We start from the raw sequence: 22984 nt of genomic DNA, 5'->3' as shown, positions 1-22984 counted from the left end.
GTGTGTGTGTGTGTGTGTGTGTGTGTGTGTGTAAGAGAGAGATAAAGCCAGATGGAGATACAAAGCGATAGATTATAAAGAGATTGATAGTAAGAGATGGTATGAAAGATATGTACCCTAAAGGTAAGGTCCTACTTTAACTCTTTTTAAAAGGATGTTAAGTGCATATGAGTACACGGCACGCACAGTTACATACACAGATATTCTTCCACAGACACAAATTAATTTGAGGTCGCACTTACCGAGCTTGACTGAGCCACCAAACAGAGATCCTTTATCAAAGGCATCCTTCCATGTGAAGGTTAAGCAGAGCTGTGGAAACAGAGAGATGCTTTGTGTTCAAGTTTTGTTTGGGAACTTAGTCTAACCCACATGTGAGCTGTCCAATCAGTTACCTGGTTTTCAGTGAAGGGAAATTTGGGCTCAACAGCACACAGTTGGTCATAGTATCTGGAGAGAGAAAGAAATGGTAGGATTAAAACCATGTTTCCTTATGTCTTAACCCAAACATAAGTGCACTAAATTGTTTTCTACAGATCATATAATCATTGCTTTTATTTTAAAGACACAAATGTCTTTATTGAAAATATTATTAAACTTAAGTTTAGTTAAAGTTAAGTTGAAAAAAGGAAATAAGGCTGTACAGTAAGTCATAATTGAAAAACTAGGGTAGTAATTATTATGACATAACTGCAGATCTGAAGAAGCTCTGCCATTTCAGAGACACATGACAATGAGTCAGGAGAAAATAACAGACAAGCAAACATGCACACAGTCAGTCAGTCAGTCAGTCAGTCAGTCAGTCAGTCAGTCAGTCAGTCAGTCAGGGCTCCTCAGCTCTTTGTCTTATCAGAACCTGTGCCTGCCTGTGACGTGAATAGTTATTATTAGAAATGACGACATGCACAACATGCAGAGGGGTCGGTTGGGAAATCTATTACCAGTTCATCCACCCGGCTTTTCCAGTGCCATAAATTATGGGATTGCGAACTTATACATAAACAAAGACTGGCATAATATATAGAATTATAAACACAGAGTTTGTTATCCTTATGATACCCTTTCAGATACACAAGGACACACAAATGCAAAAAGGTAAGCTGAGATTAGGTGGGCCTACTGGTTAACTAAAGAGTAAAAGAAAGGCCTGGACAAAACAATGGTTACCATGGTGACACAATAGCTGTGTGTCAGCACGGCTTTGAAAAGGATAGGGCCAGTTGCCCTGGCTACCTGGCTGACATACGGCATGTGCAGAGAGCCAAGAAGTGGCAATGCTAGCTTCCACCTCGTTGCTAATTAGCCAAGACCATGAATCTACAAACACGCAGCCCTACATCTTACACACAAAGCATTTCAAAAATCACACTCGACATTTGAGGTAGTTCCCAGATTAAAACAGTGAACAAATATTTTAGATCTTGTGAGAAATACTTTCAGGCAGTACAGATCACATTTTTGTTTTAATTTCCTGTCAATATTGCTTTCAAATACTAGCTTAGAAAACATTTAAACACGGTTTGTTTCTTAATAAAAATGTTAATACCACAACTAAGGTTACTTGTCAATAGATCTGATATCAGTTCGCACCTTTCCCCAAATTTAGAATCTGTATTTTTAATGTACATTTGTACATCTGTACATTTTAATGTAGCATTATTTCAGAGATTGCAATGACACTGGGAAAAAAAACCAATCTGGTGTATTAGGTTGGTGTAAACCTAACATAAACTGACTGAAACTGATCAACAGTCATGACCATCAGCCAATAATTGTTGGCGTCACACGTAGTGTGTCTCAGAAAAGCATTACAAAGTCACATGAGTGAGAGAACCCATTGTGTTAAGGTAAGTGAATGTTATGCATCACTCCAGTTTTGCTGCACTCTGCCTGTTGGCTTTCACTCAGCACCTTGAGCTGGTATAATTTTTAATACCTAAAGAGCTTAATCTTGGCACTCGCTAGACAGTTCCACTTTGCACTGTGCTACCATGTAGCTCACATTGAAGAAAATCGAAGACCCGCACCCTGCAAGTGCATATCTGGCTAATTTGGGCAAACCCTGTGCAATAAATAACTCATGAGTCATACAGAAGTAACACTGAAATGAGAGAGGGCAAAGTCTGCCTCTATAGGTCACCTAGGAACACCTCTGTGGCCTTATGCATTACTACCGCTCAAGTCAATAATATAATATATTAAATTTGTATAACTGCATAAGAGCAAGTTGGCAGTCAACAACAGCCAAGCGGGGTAAATAGAGCATGGGACACAGAAAATATTTGTTTATTACCATGAATCCCATTTCGGTCACAGCACATGTAAAGTGCTTGGCACTGTAACACTCTTTTGCTCTTTACACTGTGCATATACTGTATGTCATATGTATTTTACAGCCAGAGCAACTATTTCAAACATAAAATCCACTGAGTATGTACTGGCCTTCTCTGTAGCTCATGTCTACAAGTGTTTTCTTGCTGTGCTTCTGAGTCTGGTACACACAGCTGTAACGTTTTATCACATTAATCTCGGTTTGCATATATGAAAAGCTGTGGTTACCTTCCCTACCTACCCTGGATGTCTGACCATGTGGCCTGAAGGCCTAGGATGTAATGCGGGTCTGAATGTAACTGACATCTGACATCTGACAGGAGAGATGGCTGTGCTTGGACTTTCTCCCTGGTGTGATGTAGATACATGACTCATGTAGCTGTATCTTAAGGTGCTCATGAGTGTGAATATGTATTAATAGATCTATAGGCTGGTGATATTCAGTGTATATTCGTGAGTTGTCGCTTGACGCTGTGACCTCTGTTGATGTCATTCTATCAAACAGAACAGGCAGGTGAAGATGTTTGAGGGATGACTAGGTTGAATAACGACGCCTGGATGTACTCCAAATTTTAAGTTATGCTGTCACTAATTTACAGTTTTGTTTGAGCTTGTTTGGTGGGATTTAGCACGTGTTTTTATATATTGTATCATGCTATGTATGCTTTTCACCTTGGGGACAATAAAGTTTAGCTAAGTTGAACGTTGAAGCTAATTCTAATGCTAAGGTAAACCATGTAGAGTTTACTTCATTTCGATGAATAAGTCAAAGTATCTAAAATATCTGACCGTTAAGGTAAATAAGTAAACAAACCAAGTCTGTGTTAGCCTCTCAAGGAAACTTGGCATGAACATCATACGAGTCGGTTATTAGCTTGTCTAACTTTAGCTCCTGGGTTAGCAACTAAAAGCTATCCCATCTGGGTGCGGCAATGACTGGGCTAACTCATCGCGACAGGTAAGAAGGTTGCTCTGAGTGTTAATAATATTGTATCTAGTTCAAGCGTGTAATAAAAGAAGGACTTTCTACCTGAGCAGAATCTCCAGGCAGCTCTCATGTTTGTCCAGCGGCCTTCCAAGCGCGTTCCTGCGGAGCTTGTTCAACTCCTCCACGGCACGGATGTACTCCGCCTGCTCCTCGCCCGCTGGGTAGGTGGCGGTTACAAATTTCGATAGCGGTTTCATCAGATCCACCTCAGAGGACTTTTTTAACGGGACTGAAATAAACGTCGCCATTTCGGCCCGTAAAAGCGATATATTTAATCAGAAAAACAGAGACGATTAACGACCAACGAAATACAAACAACAGCTTGCTACCCACTTCCTGGATTCTGACAAGGAACGTCAAATTACGTCATGGGAAACGGAGAGACACACTGCGCAGAATCGGTGGTGGTTTTGAATGAGAACATTTAAGGCCTTGTCATGTCAGCTTATATTGTGCTTTAATTGTGCATTACTGTGTTCCCAAACATGGTTAGATTGTTTCTTTAAACAAATAATTTTACAAAACCGTGAACCGGGGATTTCTGGGCCCATGGAATAAGCAATTGCCCTCTTAACCCAGTTGGTGATTAAGCAATACGCACTGTATGTGCACAACATATATACAGTTAATGTAGTTATAAGTGTTAAACCAGATGAAAAATTAAAACGGCTATAATGCCGAAGCAACACGGCAACCTGTAAAATCACAAATACACTCAATGACAGACCCTTTAAGACATTCAGGTGTGAACTACCAGCTGTTTTCAGTCCACCAGAATGCAGATACATTGCAAGTTTTTTGTCCCGTCTGATAATTAATTGCAACAGATGTATTCACTTCATCCCAGATGGGATTCAGCCTCTGACACAATTGCTGCAGTGAAAATGAGCATGATTCTAGGTCCTAAACATCTGCTTTGGGAGAGACCTTTGGCAGGTGTTTTGTGCTCTCATCTGCTCAACAAATGAGTCACTGCCCTGTCATCGATTTGTCCTGCAACAAAGGACCAATGTTTCACACTGTCACCTTTGATATCAAGCCAAACACCAATACACCATTGTTGTTCACATTGTTATTCATTGTTCCTTAGGCAAGTCAAAATTATATTGTTCTACATAGTAAATGCATGCTATTATAAGTCAAGAAAGATAAATAGGTCCTGGATTTTCTTTTTTAAATAAAAAAAGAATAGAATGTTTTATTGTCGTTAAACAGCAGAGGTCCAACAAAAGTTTTCCGCAACTTACCCTCAGTGGTACACAAATAAACTGACAGTAACCTTATAACGGCAAAAGACACAGAATAAAAACGGTAGTAAATACAATAAAAATCCGATATTGCACATTTGTATTTGCAGAAAGACTTATCGCACCATTATTTGTTAGTATTCAGTTCTTTTATGGCACCTGGGTAAAAACTGTTCATAAATCTGGATGTAAACGCCTTCACGGATCTGTAGAGGGCAGCAGGGGGAAAAGGTGATTGTCTGGGTGGGAGGTGTCCCGTGTGATGCTTTTGGCCCGATGCAAGCATCGAGCCCAGTTGCGTGTTTATGATGCCCAGTGCAGTTTTAGTGACTTTCTGTAGTGCCTTCCTGTTGCCCACCACACCAAAATGCGATGATGCTCTCCACAGAGCATTGGTAGAAAGACAGCAGTAGCTGCTGTGCAAGATTTGCTCTCTGCAGGGTCCTTTTTTTAATATAAAAAATGTAATAGGGTCACTAAGATTTCTCAGAGTACTACTCAGCTTGTAAAACAGTTGTATAATATCCACTCTGGCATTGAAGGAGCTAACCAAGTCTGATAAAATAATCCAGAGGATTTATTAGGGTCATCATGGCTTAGTAAAAACAGAAATATTGGATATGCAGTTTAAAAGACGTGTACCAAATAAGGAGGGTCTAACTAACACAACAATAGAACATTTCTAAATACCCCTTCAAGAACTATGCCAATCAAGCCCTTCCATTTCTCTGTCCTTGAATCAAGAAACTACGCTACAGTTCAAACTAAGGAAATATAATACAGCAGGACACCAGAGAAAGTTATGAAATCATTTATTCCCAGCACATGTGGTTGTGTACATCTCCAGCATACAATACTGTGCACATGAGAAGCATCACCATTGACATTAGGCTGTACATGAACAGTGGTCACCTCTCCTGCTCACACTCTCTCTCACACCCACACACACTCAGTTTCACAGACAGACAACTGATCAGGCCTTCAGGGGACCAAAACTGCTCGCCAGAGTTTGCCTGACTCACATCTGCTCCGTTACTGAACACAGTTTACTGCGATGTGGTACTCGTGTCCTTGTAAACACCACAAGAGCTACAGTCCTGGCTCTGGCGCATGGGGACTCAAAAACACAAATGCTGTTTAGTCTGGACATTTTTTGTTGTTGTTCTCCTTCTTATAGGCGGGTAAGAAAAGGGTGTAGTCTGTAGGACTACCGACTACTCATCCAGCTTGAGTTTTGTGATTTCTTAGTGCAGACTTGGTCTCTAACATATAAAAAAAACAAGGTGTTATACTCAACAAGAACCAAATTATCCCCCCCTCCTCCCCCCCTTTCTTCCACATGCTCTTTACTAAATAGCAAGCTAAAAAGTTTCATCATACCAACAGGAAAGTTTATGACAACTACTGACATAATTAGGTTTTCTTCGCAATAACGAAAAATGATACACATGCAAACACACACACACATTCTGACACTTATAGGCGTGCAAAACCGTATGCACCTGCAACACTGCCAGACATTGTGTACCAAAATTAAACGGGGTCAACAAACAACAGCGACTCTGAGGATCTGTGTGAGATTTCACACAGGTGTCACTCAAAACACATGACATATACTTCCTGCGTTCAGCTACATAAAAACACAAGATTTTAACGATGGATGTGGAGGATAAGACTACTGAAACCAGGCTAGCGCTGTGACACATTTCTACCAGCCTGCTGTCTGATGGGTTGTTCCTTGCAGAGCAGATCCTGGAATGGAGGGTTTACTACTATGTACATGCAGCACACAAGCAGCTCTACCAGAGGAGGATTTAATTCACCGTCGTATCAATTCTATGAATGCTTCTGATGACCAAGATGTACAGAGCCAACTATCCTCAAAAAAATGCCTATCAATCTGAAACCCGTTTGGTCCACATTATATAAAGGTTTTTGGATAGGCGTTAATGCTCTGCATGTCAGTCTTCTATAGAAGTTTGTCCCTCTTTTTCAGCATATTTATGGCCAAAATCCCAGAAGGCGTAAACCGCAGTCCTCTAAACCAGTGTTTCAAAGTCAGCACAGAAAGCAGAGGACTCAAAGACGAGGGGCATGCGCACGGTTTGTGTAGTGAGTAGAAGATTGAGCTAAAAAGCCAGTATGGCACCAAGTAAATTCAATGACAGCAACACAAACAGCTGATCCATAAATAAAGCATCAACTAAAAACAGTAAAAGCACAGGCCAACCAGGACGTACATGAAGAGAGTTGAGCTGAGTGTGACGTCATGTCAACAGACAGAGAGAGAGAGGTATGGTTGGAAGTCTAAAAACCCAAAGGATGACTCTATGTGACAGGAGTTAATGAAATCAGTCCATCTGACAAAGTCCAAAAAAAAAACAAAAAAAAAAACAAAACCCATCCTGGTGTCAACATCCATCAATGACACCACTTCCACAAATTTAGCCTGGATATTTCAGGGGTTAACAAGCTAAGCTGATCAATAAAAGGTTTATTAAGACAACCCCGTCAAGATTGTTAAACAAGCAGAGTAAATTTTGGGAATCTCATTTAAGCAGGTTAGTATGTTGAGATCGCATGCTGCTCAGCAGTACAGGTTATCAAATACTGGCCTAGTGCTGGTTGTGTGCGTTGTGTAAGAAGGGCAACAAGCAATAAGGAAACTGCTTTCTTTCCTTCTCCTCTCTCCTGGAGCCCACCCCTCTTTATCCCGCAGAAACCATATAAAAAGACAAAAAAATAAAATCAAAATACATACATATTTATCTTTCCCCTAACCCCATATCCCCCGGTCTCTCTTCTTTTAACTAATCTCCTCTGTTATTAGTGTTTTCAATATGAAACAGTGGTCACACCCATGTCAGATTCTAACATTTACATGGCTTTAGCGCAGTCTGACTGCTTTTCATCGAGTGATCGTTTTTGAGAGAACGGGAGGAAGTATGAGGAAAGAGTAGAGGCAGGCCGAGAGAGACAGAGGGTGCTTCTGCTCCGAAACAGAACAGAGGGTGGAGTACTAGTGATGCCATCAGATGCCTCCTTACTACTTCAGGATTAGATGGAGTCCTTCGCCCAGGTCATCTGGAGATATGTGTTGTGAAAGAATTAATACACTGAATCCTTGTCAAAAAGATCTACTGAGTCTTGTTACAGGCCAAATTATAATGCAAGAGAAATGACAACTGATGCATTATGAACTCACCTTTGACAGTGCTGATCAAAAAACAGCTCTCGTCAGGCAAGTTGTAAACCATCTAGAAAAGACAAAAAAAACAGTGAAATGTGGCTGATCATCAAATGTCCCTTTCAATTTGTAGAAATAGTGGTTCCTTGGTACTTTAATGGTGACTGACTGTTAGGAGAGGTGTTCATAAAAGCAGCAGCAATACAATACAGCATGTGTATGATAATGTGAATTACATGCAAATAAGAGATAAGATGTTTGGTCAGACATATAGTGACAGACATCGTATTTCTTCCTCTGTACAGTCTAAGTCTCAATCCCAGTCCTGCCACTTACTCTTGCCTCATCCCCCAATATTACATTTTTTTGGCAGATACCAATAATTACTGGCCACCACTTTTGTTACATTGTCCCTGTTGATTGATTTATTTATTGGGCCATCCGTGGGCTGGATTAGAAGATTTAGACGCCATTCACAGTGTAGTGAAGTTAAAATGAAAAAGTGCAAAGTCTTAAACCCATTATATTATAATACATTCATCGTTTTGCGGATGTTATGCACTGATAATAGCAGCACAAAATGCAAGAGCAAGCAAGGTGTCTATAAGTATCCATGGTGATGGTTTTTCCTGCTTATAGCAGAGAGTTTTGAGAGTATCCCACAGTTTACCTTTTTAATTATAACATACCTCTTGATGAAGAGCCCTCCACAGCTGAGAGTGTGATACTCCAAAGTGCTAGTGAAGAGGAACAGTTTTGCAAACGGCCTGTGTGTGAGTGTTGGTACCTGGTCACTGAGCAGGATGTGTATGCCTGTAGGACCCTGTCTGTACACTTGGTTGATCGTTCCCAGGGGAAGGCTGCACACACACGCCATCTTACGGATTAGTTCTGCAGCTGTGAGTTCCTCTAGGTACAGCGCATGATACACTATACAGAAACCGACCAGAAAAAAATTATTTGTTAATATTCACACATTGCATTCCTCCATGGACTAATTTATGTGTTACACTGCTGTCAAACACACATGTTTACCGTGTAAACTAGAGGAAATGCTGTGTTCTCCATTTTCATTGGTGGAGTGTCTTTCCAGCAGCGGGCTCTCCAGCAGGGGGCTCTCCAGCAGGGACTCCTGACAGACGTAGACTGTCAACCTGGGACGCACTGACCTACACACAAACACAATCATTTATTCAATGGAACATACTGGCACCTTTGTAATGCTCATACACACAAACACAAAAACTGACGCACACTTTGTAACACACCTGGATTTGAGTGCATTGAAGAGTCTGATCCCATCTGCTGGCCCACAAATCTGGACCAGGTCGTCCCGGGTTAGTTTCAACAAATCAGAACCTAAGCAACAAGTTAAGAGGACCAGTCACTTGTACTGCAGCATTAAGCTAGATTTATGGTAGCCGCTGTGTTCCCGGCGCGCACCATATAATGACGTTACCGCGGCTGTTTCCAGCGCGAAGGCCCCGCAAGCTGTCGCGCACCTCTGAATTTTTGGAACTACACGGCTGGGAAGAACAGGTTCATGTGTACAAACATCTGTGTGATTCTTCATGTACAGACCACAGGGAGTCATACACCCTTAAATATGTGGTCAGAGAGAGACACCACACTGGGAAAGAAGAAACATTTTGCTGGAGATTGTGAAAAACATGAGATTGTTTTATCAAAAGTTAAAAAACGGCTTCATGTAAAGATTGTTCTTCAGTGTTACAGGCAGACAGTCATTTCGATTAGGAGATAAACAACAGACACGTTAATGATTAGAGTTGATAAATGTGCCGTTTCGTGGTACGTCTGTGTTTTAACAAGGATGTGTTTACTACTGTTGCCAAGGACCCCGCTTCCCTTAACTTCCGGTTTCTTTTTTTCTACTACTTCTTGCTGATTTACATATTATTTTGTCCGTACGCCCTCTGATGTTTCGGAGTGTACTGCAACAATAATAATAATAATAATAATAATAATAATAATACATTTTATTTAACAGCGCCTTTCTGAACACTCAAGGTCGCTTTACAGACAATAAAAGACAGATACAGGGAACAGAAAAGTGTAAGCAGTTATAACAAAAAAAAACAGTGTATTTACAGATAAGCAAGCTGGAACAGGTGGGTTTTGAGTCTGGTTTTGAACCGGGGGAGAGAGTCGATACTTCGGAGGTCAGGTGGGAGTGAGTTCCAGAGCTGGGGAGCAGAGCAGCTGAAGGCTCTGTTCCCCATGGTGACAAGTCGAGCTGGGGGTACAGTGAGGTGAAGGGAGGAGGAGGATCTGAGGGAGCAGGAGGGGACGGCGATGTGAAGGAGTTCTGATAGATATGGAGGAGCAAGGTTATGGAGGGCTTTGAAAGTATGGAGAAGGATTTTAAATTATATTCTGAATTGAACTGGAAGCCAATGGAGTTGCTGAAGAACTGGGGTTATATGATGGAAAGAGGGGGTTCTGGTGATGACACGAGCTGCTGAGTTCTGAAGAAGTTGAAGTTTATGGAGGGATTTTTGAGGAAGGCCAAAAAGGAGGGCTTTCCAGTAGTCAAGGCGAATGAGCAACAAACAATGTGTTGAGAATGAACGTATCTGTGCGTGCTCTTAGGGCGCGCGCCATCTACAGCGGCCCATGCACGGTGTTGAGCGCGAGTATACCCGTACCTTCACACGCAGGTTTTAGTGTTTGACACTGTGTGTTTGTGTGTGCACGCGCTTGCGTACCTGAGAAGTGAGTGAAGAGCCGTGTGTAGGAGTTGAAGCGATTTTTCAGCAGCCACTTCTGTGCGTCCTGTATGGAGGCAGTGGGGCTCAACTGCTGCAGAAGAGGAAGAGAGACACACGGTGTCAACACACTTCCACACCTGAGTTTTACTTCACCTACTCCACAGTAGCTCAGTCCCACTGAGGAACCATACAATACGGTACAGTTTTAAATGTTTGATGCAACAATTGGGGCTTTTAAATATTTAAAATGTGAAAAATTTAAATATTTACCTTTTCCACCAATTCGTACAGGTGTGCAGAGGGGAGACTAACTTCCGAGTTGCCAAGGCTACCAGGGTCTGCCGGGTGATTGGGTGAGGACGAGTCACTAGAACACAAGAAAGGACAATTAAGAGAGGTGAGACCAACACACACCTCAGTTCAAAGGCCACACACTTGCACCCACACAGTTACCTGTCCGGTACTGAGGAGGTTGTATAGGTGGACAGGGGGGTGGAGGTGAAGGAGGGAGTAGCTGCCTGGTTGGGGCTCACGTAGGCGTCTGGCCACGGGGAGCACTGAGGGGAGACACATATATAAATACACAATTAATCAGAGATACTGGATTGATTAACACTGTAGGCCAACTCCAAATATCTCAAAAGAAAAAGCATAAAAGTTGAGGAAAAGTCAAGAGTGGATTGGGAATTTAGCTTTGCACCATCTCCACCCCACCTAATCGAAAATCGTCAAATACATGGCAATAAAACATGTCCTCCCCAGCAGCTGATGGTCTAGCGTCTATAAGCTTCAGACTACAGCCAGGTATCTACGGGGGGGGGCAGACTGTGGATGGACTGATGGAGAGGAGTGGAGGAGAGGGGAGCAGGGTGCTTACACTGCCTCTCTTGGCCAAGGAGTCACCACAGTCAGCGGGAAGTGTCCGCTTGCTGGATTTTTTCAGCTCGTGGTCACCCGCATCCTCTATGATGGGTTCAAGCCTCGTCTACATACAGACACACAGCAGAGGTTAGCCAGCCAGCGACCAACACAAAAACACAACCAATAACCTGAGGGCAGTCTTAGTGTGGCATAGTGCAGAACGTCCCGAAAAAGCTGCAATAAAGCCTCTGAGACAATAAACAGTCTAATCTATACTGAATGACAAAGACTTAACAGCCCAATCAAAGGAGCAGGGTTTTTGTACATTTTAGCAATGTCTATATACAAAATCTAGTTTTCCTCTTGTGTTTTATTGTTGATCTGGGCCACCTCAGCTGACTAAAAAAGACCGTCTTTGCATATGTCATACAAATTAATTTAGTTTCATGAAATAAAACCTTTGCATTCAGGGGAAAAGAAGAGCAGAGTGTCTATAGTTTAGACTGTCCTCTACAAATTAACTTGATCACGAGACGAGATGCGTCAGGTTCTAGGTGGCATACCCCCTCAGCTTAACAATTTAAAGTACTTGGGGAAACCCTGTGGTTCATCTTAACATTACTGCCAACCACTTTCCAAAGCATACCAGATGCCATGCTGTCTTGCAAGCAACCATTTGTTTTAGTTACAGAATTAAATATACGTGAGCAGACTTCAAAACTTTCTGTGAGGGTTTACCCATGGGCCTAAGAGAAGCTATGCCATCTAACTTAACCACGGAGCAGTTTAATTTAGTACCTATATGTTGGGAGGGAAACAATCAAAGCCAGAAAACAATAAGAAAAGGAATAATAAAAAAAAAAAGGATTGTGTTAATTTGGCAGCTCATTGTGTTAAAATGACTGCTGCTCAATTGTGTTTTAACAAAAGATTAATCTAATAGTTGGTTGGCAGAAAATTAATTGGCAACAATTGTGATAATGGACAATCATCAGTTTGTGTCAGTTATCGAGCAAAAATGCCAAAAAATTCTAGTTTCAGCTTTTTAAATGTGAGGATTTACTGATGTTTATAAATCTAAAGCATTCACACGATTGAGAAAATGGTTGGCAGTGATGTGAAGCACCACTATGGCCCTTTACCTCAAATTTAGCAACATAGTGCACCGATTTGCAGAAACACATTTTGCTTACTTGAGTGCATACATTTGAACATGGGTAACCCCCAAATTAAAAATTAAAATAAATGTATTCTAGTACTTTAGCCTAGTTTGTACTAAAGCCACATATTTGCACGGCCTGAGAGTCCATAGCAGCTGCATACTGACCTCTGACAGGATAGTGGTATCATAAGAAGGCTGGTACTTTTCCTTCTCTTGAGGTGAGCGTTTCTCCATCTTCTCCCTGTCCGTCTTTTGCTTTCGGTCCGCCCCCTTTGGCTAAACAGGAAGCAAAAAAGCAGAGCTCGGTAAAGGAAGACAAATTTAATTTGCTATGAGGGCCGACGCATCAGGTGGGGTAAAGTTGACCCCCTATGAGAGAACAGGTGTGTACCTTAAAGACTTTAATTTGGCAGGAGGCAGAGTGGAGGTGCTCCGTGTACTCTCCACTCTCTCCCTGGGCGAACGTGTCGAACTGGATCCTGAAGGGGACGCCCTTCTCTCCACCATGCTTCCTGGGAGTGAACTCTGTGCTGATGCAGTGCACCTGCAGACAGCGGGGAGACAAGAGTAGAAGTGTGATGAAAATTGTGTTTAATGAGGAAATTCAGCAGCAGGCCCAACAGATGGCACAAAAGAGAGCTGATGTGTGTGTGTGTGTGTGTGTGTGTGTGTGTGTGTGTGTGTGTGTGTGTGTGTGTGTGTGTGTGTGTGTGTGTGTGTGTGTGTGTGTGTGTGTGTGTGTGTGTGTGTGTGTTACCTGCACAAACACAGAAGATCTTTTGTTTAAGTCCCACAGGAACTCTGCAGCGTTGAGCTGGGAGGGGTGAGTCTTTGGCTCCACAATGCCCACGGACATGGGGATATCTGTCTCACACACAGACACACAGATATTTGAACTCAAAGTCACACACACAGGACAGTTTAGGTAAACATTTCTCGCCAGGCTTCATTACCGATGTCAAGGAGACGGTCGCCAGGACGATTCCACTTCCAGCCTTCCAGCTGCTGGTGCTCGGTGTACTGCAGCCGGCGGTCATGAAACACCACACGCACTATGCTCTACACACACACACACACACACACACACACAAACAAACTGTGTATTTGAAGCAAGAAGTTAAATATTTTCCCTACAGTTACCCTCCAGCTGTGAGGATCCTCTCACCTTCACCATCTTGTTGTTGAGCTCTGGTAACTCTTCCTGCTTCCTGTTGTCCAACATACGCACCTCATAAGACTGGCCTGAGAGAGGAGAGCAGAGCAGAGGAGAGCAAAAGAAAGAGAAGGTAAAAAAAAAACATGATGGGAGAGGTTTGAAAAATAAGAGACACTAAAAACAACACAGTTGAGTGAAATTAACTATTCCCTGTGTTTTAATGTCTCCTCAAAAGGGGTTATTTTTGTTTGTTGTATAATTTAGGTTATGTCCATTTTTATGTTTATTTCTTATCAAATGGTTTGACACTATATTTTATAAAAGACTTAACTGTCTTTACAAAATGCAGCATTTTTGTGGCAGACTATGGTTTAAAAAGTAATGTTTTTCATAAAGGCCTCTTTACACGGTGTGATTTTGGACTGTCCCAGTCAATAGTTGACAACTGGAGAGAAATGTGAGTTGGAAATCTTGTTGTGGGATTGTACTGTGAGACAGACAGTCCCCCAACAGACAATTTCAGAAAAAAAGTTAGCGTCTGACCCCCATGTCTTGACCAGTTACGCATTCTCCACCTCGTTTTAAGTTTTTTTAAGCATAGCTTAAAGTGCAAGTGCCACAACTTACTCCCGTCTCTACTAGGGGTGTGACGAGACGCTTACTCCACGAGACGAGACACATCACGAGATTGGGTTCACGAGAACGAGACGAGATTTTTTAAAAAAATTTAAAGAAATCCTTGATGAAATATATGAATGGAAAATAGTTTTTTTATTCAACTGAAAAATCACAAAATGCAAAACAATTTAGTTGCATTTTGAAATCAACTATTAATGATGAATGATGGCATTTTCTTCTTACAATGTTTACATATTGTGTTTGTCTTGTCTGTCACTCTTTCGCCGTTTATCATTTCCGCAGGAAAACCAAAATGTTGCCAACCAATTTATTTAAAAGTGGCAGGGGGATTATCAATAGTAATTTCACGCTCCATCACGCTGACATCACATTGCCTCACGAGACAACTTTTCACCTCGACGAGAAATCTCGTCACGTTTTAATCTCGCGAGATCTCGTCACCCTTAGTCTCTACCAAACCTACAAATTGAATCTAGACCACACAATAAGTTAACATATTTATTTCATCCATATTGACATATTTAAGTTGACATTTACATCCTGATAATAACATGGATGACCAGACCACCTTCAACCAGCACAGTCTGCACTTTGGGAAATGTTTTGCACCAACGTTTATGTGAATCCCTTTGCGTTTAATAAAGTAAATCTCAATTAGTGTCATAAAGCAAAGTACTGTAGCAGAGTCAAACTGTTATTCTGTAACATTAAAGTGTTGAGTAGTGATCAGACACGTTACAGTAATTTTACTAATGTGCAATGAATGAATGCAGTAATTATTTATGTTAAAAGATGGATGTAGCCCCAAAACACAAAGAAGTGAACTGTGTATGTACAAACCACATTAAATACGAAAGTAGTTATGTGCTAGTTTTACTAGTCCAAGTAGAGAAAATATATAGTCACTATAATATTTAACAAAAAAAAAGGACAAACTGTTGGTTAATTACAACCAAAACTGTCTCTTTAGTGCAAGCACGGTGTGCCTCACCTTGGTTCAGGTATGTGAGCGTCTCGTCGTGCAACTTGACAGCAGGCGAGGTGGCGGCGCACAACACATACTGGAATGGGGTATTTTTGGTCTCGCTTTCAGGAGGAAGGCTGGAGTCCTCCTGCTTAAAGATGGGCAGAGCCAGCACATCGCTGAGAGAGACAGGAAAAGGAAGAAAGAAGGGGATAAACCACAAACAAAGTCAGCATAGATGTGATGAGAAGACATGCAAGCGGAAAAAAAAAACATCATCTAAGAACAGCAGACTAAAAGTTTTCACTTAGAGTTGCAAAGATTAATCTATGAACAACTAACCGCCAACTATTTTGATAATCGGTTTACAACGAAAGTAAAAATTCTCTGATTCCATCTTCATAATTGTGAATATGTTCTAGTTTCTTCACTGAATATCTTTGAGTTGTGGACAAAACAAGACATTTGAGGATGTCACCTTGGGCTTTGAAAAACACATTTTCTGACATTTTACAGACCAAATAACTAATCAAGAAAATAACAAATTAATGACAGATTAATCAAAAATAATTGTTAGCTATAGCCCTATTTTCCATGAAGAGCTTAATTGGTGCATCTTCGGCCCCTCAATATTTTTTCACCTAGCTATTGCCCGTTTAATAAAAGTTCTAAGCTTTTTCTTAAATCTTCAACACTATTCTGATGGAAATCTATCGCCGTGACCTCCAGGTTATCTCTAAAAATATATCAAATTGGCTTCTGCTAATTTGATGAACTGTTGAATGCATCACTTTTGGCATGACCATACTTTACCTCCTCATAGTGTGGAATTATTAAATGCATTGGCTTATTTTAGAAGAAGGGACAAAGGCTCTCCATCACTCAAATGGCTCTCTTATTATGTATGCATGAGACAGAAGCAGGATAAATGAATAGAAACACCCAGAGATAGCCTGAGCTGCTGACACACACTCTCTCACACACTTGGCAGCCAATCTAGACAACCAACCTGTCCCCAGCTCACCCTGACAAATGCTGCAGGAGTGTCAACCAGTGCACAGTAAACTGGGGGGGGTGTATCTCAGTGGCTGTGCAGAAAAGGATCCATGCAAAGAAATGCATATCATAACATCTCATTACCTAAGAAAACTTTTGGCAAGTCATGATGCTGCTATAAACCCAAGCCAAAAAACAACAAAAAAACTTGACAATCTGAAAACATTCCGGAAGCACCTTCCTCCCAAACAACAAAGTCTTCCAAACAGATCCCTGCTAGATTTATTCAGTCTCAAATCGCGTCTCTTGCTGTATCACTTGTTGCAGTTTTCTCTGTAGAGTGGGTGCCAACCTGGGTGCCACAGTCCTGCTGCCCAGGAAACTACATTTTCTTCCTGAAATCTGAGGAGCTGGTCTCACTGAAACACACGGAGACATTCTGTTCCTTCTAGCTGTTGATTCCAAACATGCCCCGCCGAAACCCACCCCAACACCACAGATAGCACTACTCCTGCAGCCACTGACACCCCACACATCTCTCCGTTTTCACTTATTCACTTACATGCAACCCGTTGCTTGAGTATTGGCAAACTTGCTTACCGTCATAAAAGACTGACACACACACCTACGTCACACCCGGCTGAATGCACGCTAAAAGCAGATGGCCGAGGGGACAGCTGATAAGACATGCAAGTACTGGAGCTTCTTGACTTATGCACATAAATGTCATCACCTTCCATAACCTGTTACATAAGTCAGTGCACACATACTGCAAGCTACTAATTTAAAAGGTGGTTTACAACATTGCCCCTTCGATGCCAACACATTCCTTCTCATTAAATCATTTAAGAAAGAAAGATACAGAAAGCATATTTATCCTCCACAGACACATTATCAACAAGTAGTGCTGACTAATCAGTTTTCCTTAATCAAAAGATGCAATATTTAGGGAGAAGTCACCTATGTGACATGTTGGAACTGGTGGCATGTTGACAAGTCATTAAATTAACATGGTAGATGAGAGGGCTGCATGTACTCCATTTGGGCATTGAAGACTGTGGGCAATTACTGGAGCTTGGCCTCATGTGTAAAGTTTAGATTATATTTTGTTTCAATAAAGACCTGTATAGTGATACCAAAACAACCTTTTTTTTTCAAAAGTATAGTTTGGGTAATATAAATATGTTAGTTTTTTTTAAATAGAAATTTGAGCATCTAGAATTCCATAACATCTGGACATCTGTTGCTAATATTCTGTGATTGGATCAAAAGCTCTACAGCAGCAACGTAATCATGAACCTTGTGGTGAGATTGTTTTGGTCAATGTTATAGAATCTGACCACACTTTCATTATGTTAGAAGTTAAAGCCCAGAACGGTCAGGTACTTTTTAAGCTGCAAGAGAGAGAAAGAAAGTGTTGAAGCCACTTACACCTCCAAGTCAATTTTAGGAGCTAGGATTAAAAATAATAATAATATTCAAATCAGATCAATCACCTTTTACATAAAGCATAACCTTTTGTTTCCACACACAACTGTCTTTAGAAACAAAGCCATAGATCTGTTCTGATAGCTCTGCCAGTCTAAGGGGCCAAAACAAGGCCCTTTTCTGCAAACTTCCTCTGTGTTATCTTAAAATGTACACGAAGTTGACGTCTCTTTATGGCAACGCACACATATTTTGAGCAACAGCATGGACTGACGAATATATTTGGCCTTCACATTATACCACGTGTCCTTTTATTGTTTTTGTGCGTGTGGTTTAGCGGAATTAATCTTTGTGTGGCACCCTGCAGTGACTGCCCTTTTCCAAATCCCAAAACAAAGACAAGTAATGCACTCAGTACAAAGGGACTAACACTTCCAGACAGAGTGTTTGTTGATCTCTCTATCTGTCGCCCCACAACTGTTTTGGAATCTGGGATTGGCATGTTGGTGTTGACTCCGTCTCTAACCTCATGCTGTAGGCTCCAGCCCCCAGCTCCTGCCCGATGCCGGACAGGCTGGCATCGAAGTCGTGCACCAGCCCCGACTCTATGGAGGCGTCGTCCATCTTCAGCACCCAGGCCATCGGCCCCAGCTCCTTGTCCTCGGCTTCTACTCGGAGGGCCGCCAGCTTGCTTCAGGTACGAGAGGTTGGCTAGCGAGGAAGTGGGCTCTACAGCTTCTTAGTGACACCGAGAGAGGAAAGTTATGCTATTCCATAACCGCTCCTTGGCAAGCTGGACAAGCGAATCGGTAGCTTTCCACAGAGACCGGATGTATCGCCATATCTCCACTTGGGGTTTACGGTGGTCTTTTTGTCACACAACACGGCACTCCAAAACTGCCAGACTGTCGGAAAGTAACGATAAGTTAGGATCCACTCTGCTAGCAGATGCTATTTGTGACTGAACGTGCGAGCGGATTGTCAGTATGCTAACGTGAGCTAACAGCTAACTAGCTTCACAACGGCAAAAGCAAGATAGCATGTATTCATCCGCCCCGTCGTTAACGTTACCCCAGGTCGTCGAGCAGTACCTATATCTTACGTTAGCCCAACAAAATGTAATAAGCAGATAATTTGTTTTAGTCCACAAGCCGCATCCCACGCAGTGTCAGCACAGCTGTTGCTACCTAGCTATTAGGCTAGCATCAACTTCATTGCTTCGTGTAATGTTCGGTGACCTAACAGAAGCTCTCCTCTTGTGCTCCCTGTACCATCCCAGCCCGCTCTTCTCTTCTCATCGCGGTGTTGGAATCACCGCTAAGGCTCCCGGTCCTTGAGACGCAGTCCTTTAACCATCCAAAGTGCACCAATTGACACAAAACCAGGCATCAACATGGCTCCCTTAGCATACAGACTGACGGTCTGTGTGAAGCCTGCAGGGAAGCCACCACCAGTCTCAGGAAGGATGCCAGAACGGCGATGAACCAATCAGAGGCCACATTCTGTGCCCAGCACAAGGGGGTTAGCCAATTAGAGACCTTCGAGCTCCCATCATTGTGTCCAACTGTACTTGCGCTCTGCCTCCCAAAAAGTATAATGCATACTGTCAACAAAGATGAACACCTAAAGACAGGATACAAAATGAGCACCATCCATCAGCTAGATGCTGCTAAAATATGCATGTGGCTGGTAGATTTGATTGAATCACCGGTCAAAAGAACAAAATTATTCTATTTAGTGGTTGGTAAAATTTGAACATTCACTAGCCATTTGGCTGGCGGACAAAAAAGTTAATTTTGCACCCTGCTCAGAGTATTTCTGTAGATAAATGCAACCGTCTGTTACACACAGAAACACATGGCATACAGGCCCACACACTCAGTGACAGGGCGCTTTGTGCTCTGATTGTCTGACCCGTGAAAGAAAGCAATGACCCAAATAGTTATTTATTAACGTATGTTGTATAACTCAGACCGCTATAAACAAAATAAACATTTCACGTTTAGCTTCACGAGGTTCGTACCGTGTGTAACTGCTGCCGCCGTGTCTCTGTACGGGGGCTCGGAAGTTTTCAGCGTAGGGCTGCCAGAACAACATCGTGTCCCCCCAACAGCTCTCGCTTCAGTACGTCTCACACCAAATAAACACGACTCAGACCGGTAGCGAGGAGGTTCAAACAGGAACTCATGTCTTTTTCATTTTCAGCGTTGAAGAGGAGTCTACACCACAGAAGTCGGTTGCAGCCTTGTCTAGTCAATAATTATCCACAGGTCGAACCCTGGACGTGGCGCGCGGTCAAGTCTCTGTGTGGCAAGTTTTTTTTCCGAGCAGGGCACGCGCTATTTTGGCTAATGGGGGAAGACCCACCTCAGGACTTAATTACTGTCCCCGTTTGACTTCGCACACAATTCAGGACATGGACGCCAGACAACAGATGCATACATGAAATTCAGCACCAGTTTCAAAAATAGCTATGTTGCATAAGACATGCATGTTGTATTTTACACCACGTCTGGATTAGTCAACTTCACTAACTGCTGTGCACATTTCCCTGCAGATGAAAAATAATGAAAATATTATTAATTAAAGTGTACCCTCCTTTTATCACATGTTATAGACATGAGTTACTAGCAGTATAACCAGAGCAGTTTTTTTCAGTTTAATTTCAAGGATTTTTAGATGCCTAAAGAGGAAAATGTATTCTGTACTGCACAAGAACAAATTCCACAACAATCTTATCCCTTTTATCATCAGCTGTGATAAAAGATATACATTACTCCAAAAAGGACAGGCATTGTTGCAGCTTTTCTTCAGTAACTATTAATCATAAACCTTTTAAATTAGTGGATATCTTGGTTGAGGGTACAGCTAGAGATAGTGGATCTTTAAAAGATATACTGTAGATGGTTCACCATTGATCCTGGGGCTTTAGTGTTGAATTGCACGGGCAGTACTGCAATCACTAAAAATGTTTAATATATCAATAACAATTCTAAGCACACTTTTCCTACGGGACTCAATTGCACTTCACAAATCATGAGGCAAGGCTTATCATGGTCTGTACACGTTCTTTATTGTAATGTAAGCACAGCTTTGTAAATGCACGGAAGAAACAGTGAAAACTAGAATGTTACAAGAGGAAGGAAAGAAACACACATTGAAGAAGAGAAGAGAAAATTGTGACATGACGATTTTTTTCAGAGCTGTAAATAATACATTTCTACAAATTTCTCAGCTGAGAAAAAATAAGTGTGAGAGAGACTACAGCTAGCGCAACAGAGAGAGAGAAAATAAAAACAAGGATGGGCACACATGCGCACCCCTCTCCTAAATGACACTGTTATTATTGAATATCCCATTTTAATATCATATATAGATACATATCCACTATGTGATAATAAGCCATGTTCTGCCATACTTCATGTGCTAAGCAGCACGCACCCGTCTTCCTTCCCATGTTGCCCAGAAGTGGACTGATCTAAGATGAGCTGGGAGAAAGGGAGGACACCATGAATTTTTCTGAAAGGGGCGGACATTGTACACATTAACTTAAAACCCCAGTCACACTATTCTGACCGTCGATAGGGCTCCAATAAAAACTTCTTTTTAAAATTTAGTCTCATGCATAGCCAAGCACATAACACCTCCTATACTTTGGAATCTGCATGTACTGTATTCGCTATGAGCAGGCATGACCCACCGGGACCAGTTAGTGCTGTGCACTGTCGGTTGGTCGTACCTTTTAGGCTAATCAGCACCTTTTTGAAAGAGAGAGTGTGTTTCTGTGTGCGTGAGAGAGAAAAAATGCTGCATTAAAACCTCATTGCGTAAAATAAATCCAAACTATGACACAATGTAAATTTACATTCCTGTCTACCTGGCCCCAGTTACTCACTGTTTAAGAAAGACACAAGACGGTACCATTCGTTCGTCTCAGCCCTGTTCTACAAACCATACCCCGTTAAAAATGAGAACCATGCAGACGCACCACTTCCTGTTGACATCAAGATGTTATTCAAAGGGATACTGTAGTGTTCGGGATAGAGGACGGACATTTCATATCTTCATCCTTGAGTGATTAGTGACAAACCTGGGTGTGACTGAATGTGTGTTATCTGTTTATGTTTAATCCAAATGTAAGGGTTCAGCTCAGCCTGTGATCAGGGTGGATCCTCAGCGATGCTCGGGGGAACTTCAGATGTGTGTTTTGTTCCTGGTCTGTGTGGGTGTGAGCTCATGATCTCTCGTTTATGTTTGGTGGGCAGAGTTGCAGTTCTGTGGTTGCCCTGTGGGAGGGCGTTGTGTCTCCTATAGGCCCTCAGATGGGGGTTCACTGCCGCCGGAGCCAGACTGGGCACGCTTGATGTACAGATTCAACAGCTTCAGCTGCAGACAGGGAAACAGACAGAGGAGAGATATGAAAATGCATCTATTGTCTCTAGAGGTTGCAAGGACTTTATACAAGGTGTATTACTGAGGTGAAAATCTATATTGCAAGCCTGTTGGCTACATTTTCAAATATTAATTTAAAAAAAACTCATTACTAAATTGATGGCTTGAATAATTTTAGAAAAAGAAGAAGAAAAAAAAGCGGAAAAATCTCTGATTCCAGCTACCTAAAAATGAAAAATGTACTGGTATCTTTACTTCTCTATAACAGCAAACTGATTATCTTTGAGTTGTGTACCAAAAAGAACATTCAAGGATGTCATATTGGGCACTAATTGACAATTTGACTATTTTCTAGTCCATTTTTATTTCATAAACCTAACAACTAGAGATTAATCAAGAAAAGAATTGACAATTAAAATAACTGTCAGTTGCAGCCCTATATGATATTGCATAAAAATACAACAAAAAGACCACACTGGTCTCCCACTAACACACAGAAAAAGAGTTTGCTGACATTTTTGTTCAAAACACATTCAAAAGTATTTTGAGATGCCAGATTTCAACCCGTTAAGATGCCAGAACTTGGTGTGTACAGACATATGGTTACCTTGCTGCTGGAGAGTTGGCTGAGGTGTGGTTTGAGATCCTCTCCGATCACTGCGTAAATGGCTACCAAGCAGAACACACACGCTTTCCTTACACTGCTCTCAGAGTTGTCGTATCCCTGTTCAACCAGATCAAATAGATTACAAAACTACTTGTTCAAAACAGGGAGTCAGAGAAAGTATTTACGTATGAATATGCGGATGGTGCATTCATTTTACAAACTACAAAGAGCTAGAATAACTAAGAACCATTGCTTAAACAGTAACACTTGCAGCATAAGATAAACATAACAATTCTT

General features: G+C 41.7%; 3 protein-coding genes across 57 annotated transcripts in view; all 3 read right to left on the bottom strand.

Annotated features, from left to right (window-relative positions):
• pdcd6ip (programmed cell death 6 interacting protein) overlaps positions 1-3684 on the bottom strand; it is a 14735-nt gene extending 11051 nt beyond the window's left edge. For both annotated transcript variants that reach the window (XM_032535702.1, XM_032535703.1), the window contains exons 1-3: positions 3362-3684; positions 396-450; positions 243-312 (exon numbers count right to left, since the gene is read on the bottom strand). In XM_032535702.1, the coding sequence (XP_032391593.1) occupies positions 243-312; positions 396-450; positions 3362-3567 (331 nt within the window). In that variant the 5' untranslated portion in view covers positions 3568-3684. The remainder of the gene's footprint in view (positions 1-242; positions 313-395; positions 451-3361) is intronic.
• Positions 3685-5361: 1677 nt separating this feature from the next.
• On the bottom strand, positions 5362-19992 carry ubp1 (upstream binding protein 1). Of its 5 annotated transcripts, none has more exons than XM_032535705.1 (16): positions 19712-19992; positions 15292-15443; positions 13671-13747; positions 13459-13564; positions 13263-13369; positions 12897-13049; positions 12671-12781; positions 11360-11467; positions 10936-11039; positions 10753-10849; positions 10480-10573; positions 9022-9112; positions 8789-8922; positions 8541-8683; positions 7772-7823; positions 5362-7650 (listed from the first exon to the last, which is right to left on the bottom strand). In XM_032535705.1, exons 1-16 carry the CDS (start codon positions 19783-19785, stop codon positions 7613-7615), a joined length of 1641 nt encoding a protein of 546 aa, XP_032391596.1. In that variant the 5' UTR covers positions 19786-19992; the 3' UTR covers positions 5362-7612. The 5 variants fall into 5 exon arrangements, with proteins under 5 accessions (XP_032391596.1, XP_032391597.1, XP_032391595.1 ...); XM_032535706.1 differs by lacking the exon at positions 19712-19992 and adding an exon at positions 18215-19154 and having other exon boundaries at positions 10795-10849; XM_032535704.1 differs by lacking the exon at positions 19712-19992 and adding an exon at positions 18215-19153.
• A 747-nt stretch (positions 19993-20739) lies between these two features.
• The window catches only part of clasp2 (cytoplasmic linker associated protein 2), an 85765-nt gene continuing 83520 nt past the window's right edge, over positions 20740-22984 (bottom strand). For all 50 annotated transcript variants that reach the window (XM_032535647.1, XM_032535660.1, XM_032535662.1 and 47 more), the window contains 2 exons: positions 22688-22804; positions 20740-22074 (listed from right to left, as the gene is read on the bottom strand). In XM_032535647.1, the coding sequence (XP_032391538.1) occupies positions 21997-22074; positions 22688-22804 (195 nt within the window). In that variant the 3' untranslated portion in view covers positions 20740-21996. The remainder of the gene's footprint in view (positions 22075-22687; positions 22805-22984) is intronic.

Source organism: Etheostoma spectabile, chromosome 14 (genome assembly GCF_008692095.1).
Source record: "Etheostoma spectabile isolate EspeVRDwgs_2016 chromosome 14, UIUC_Espe_1.0, whole genome shotgun sequence".
NCBI lineage: Eukaryota > Metazoa > Chordata > Actinopteri > Perciformes > Percidae > Etheostoma > Etheostoma spectabile.
The sequence above is the reverse complement of the archived record's forward strand: the minus strand, read 5'-3'. Positions and strand labels throughout refer to the sequence as shown.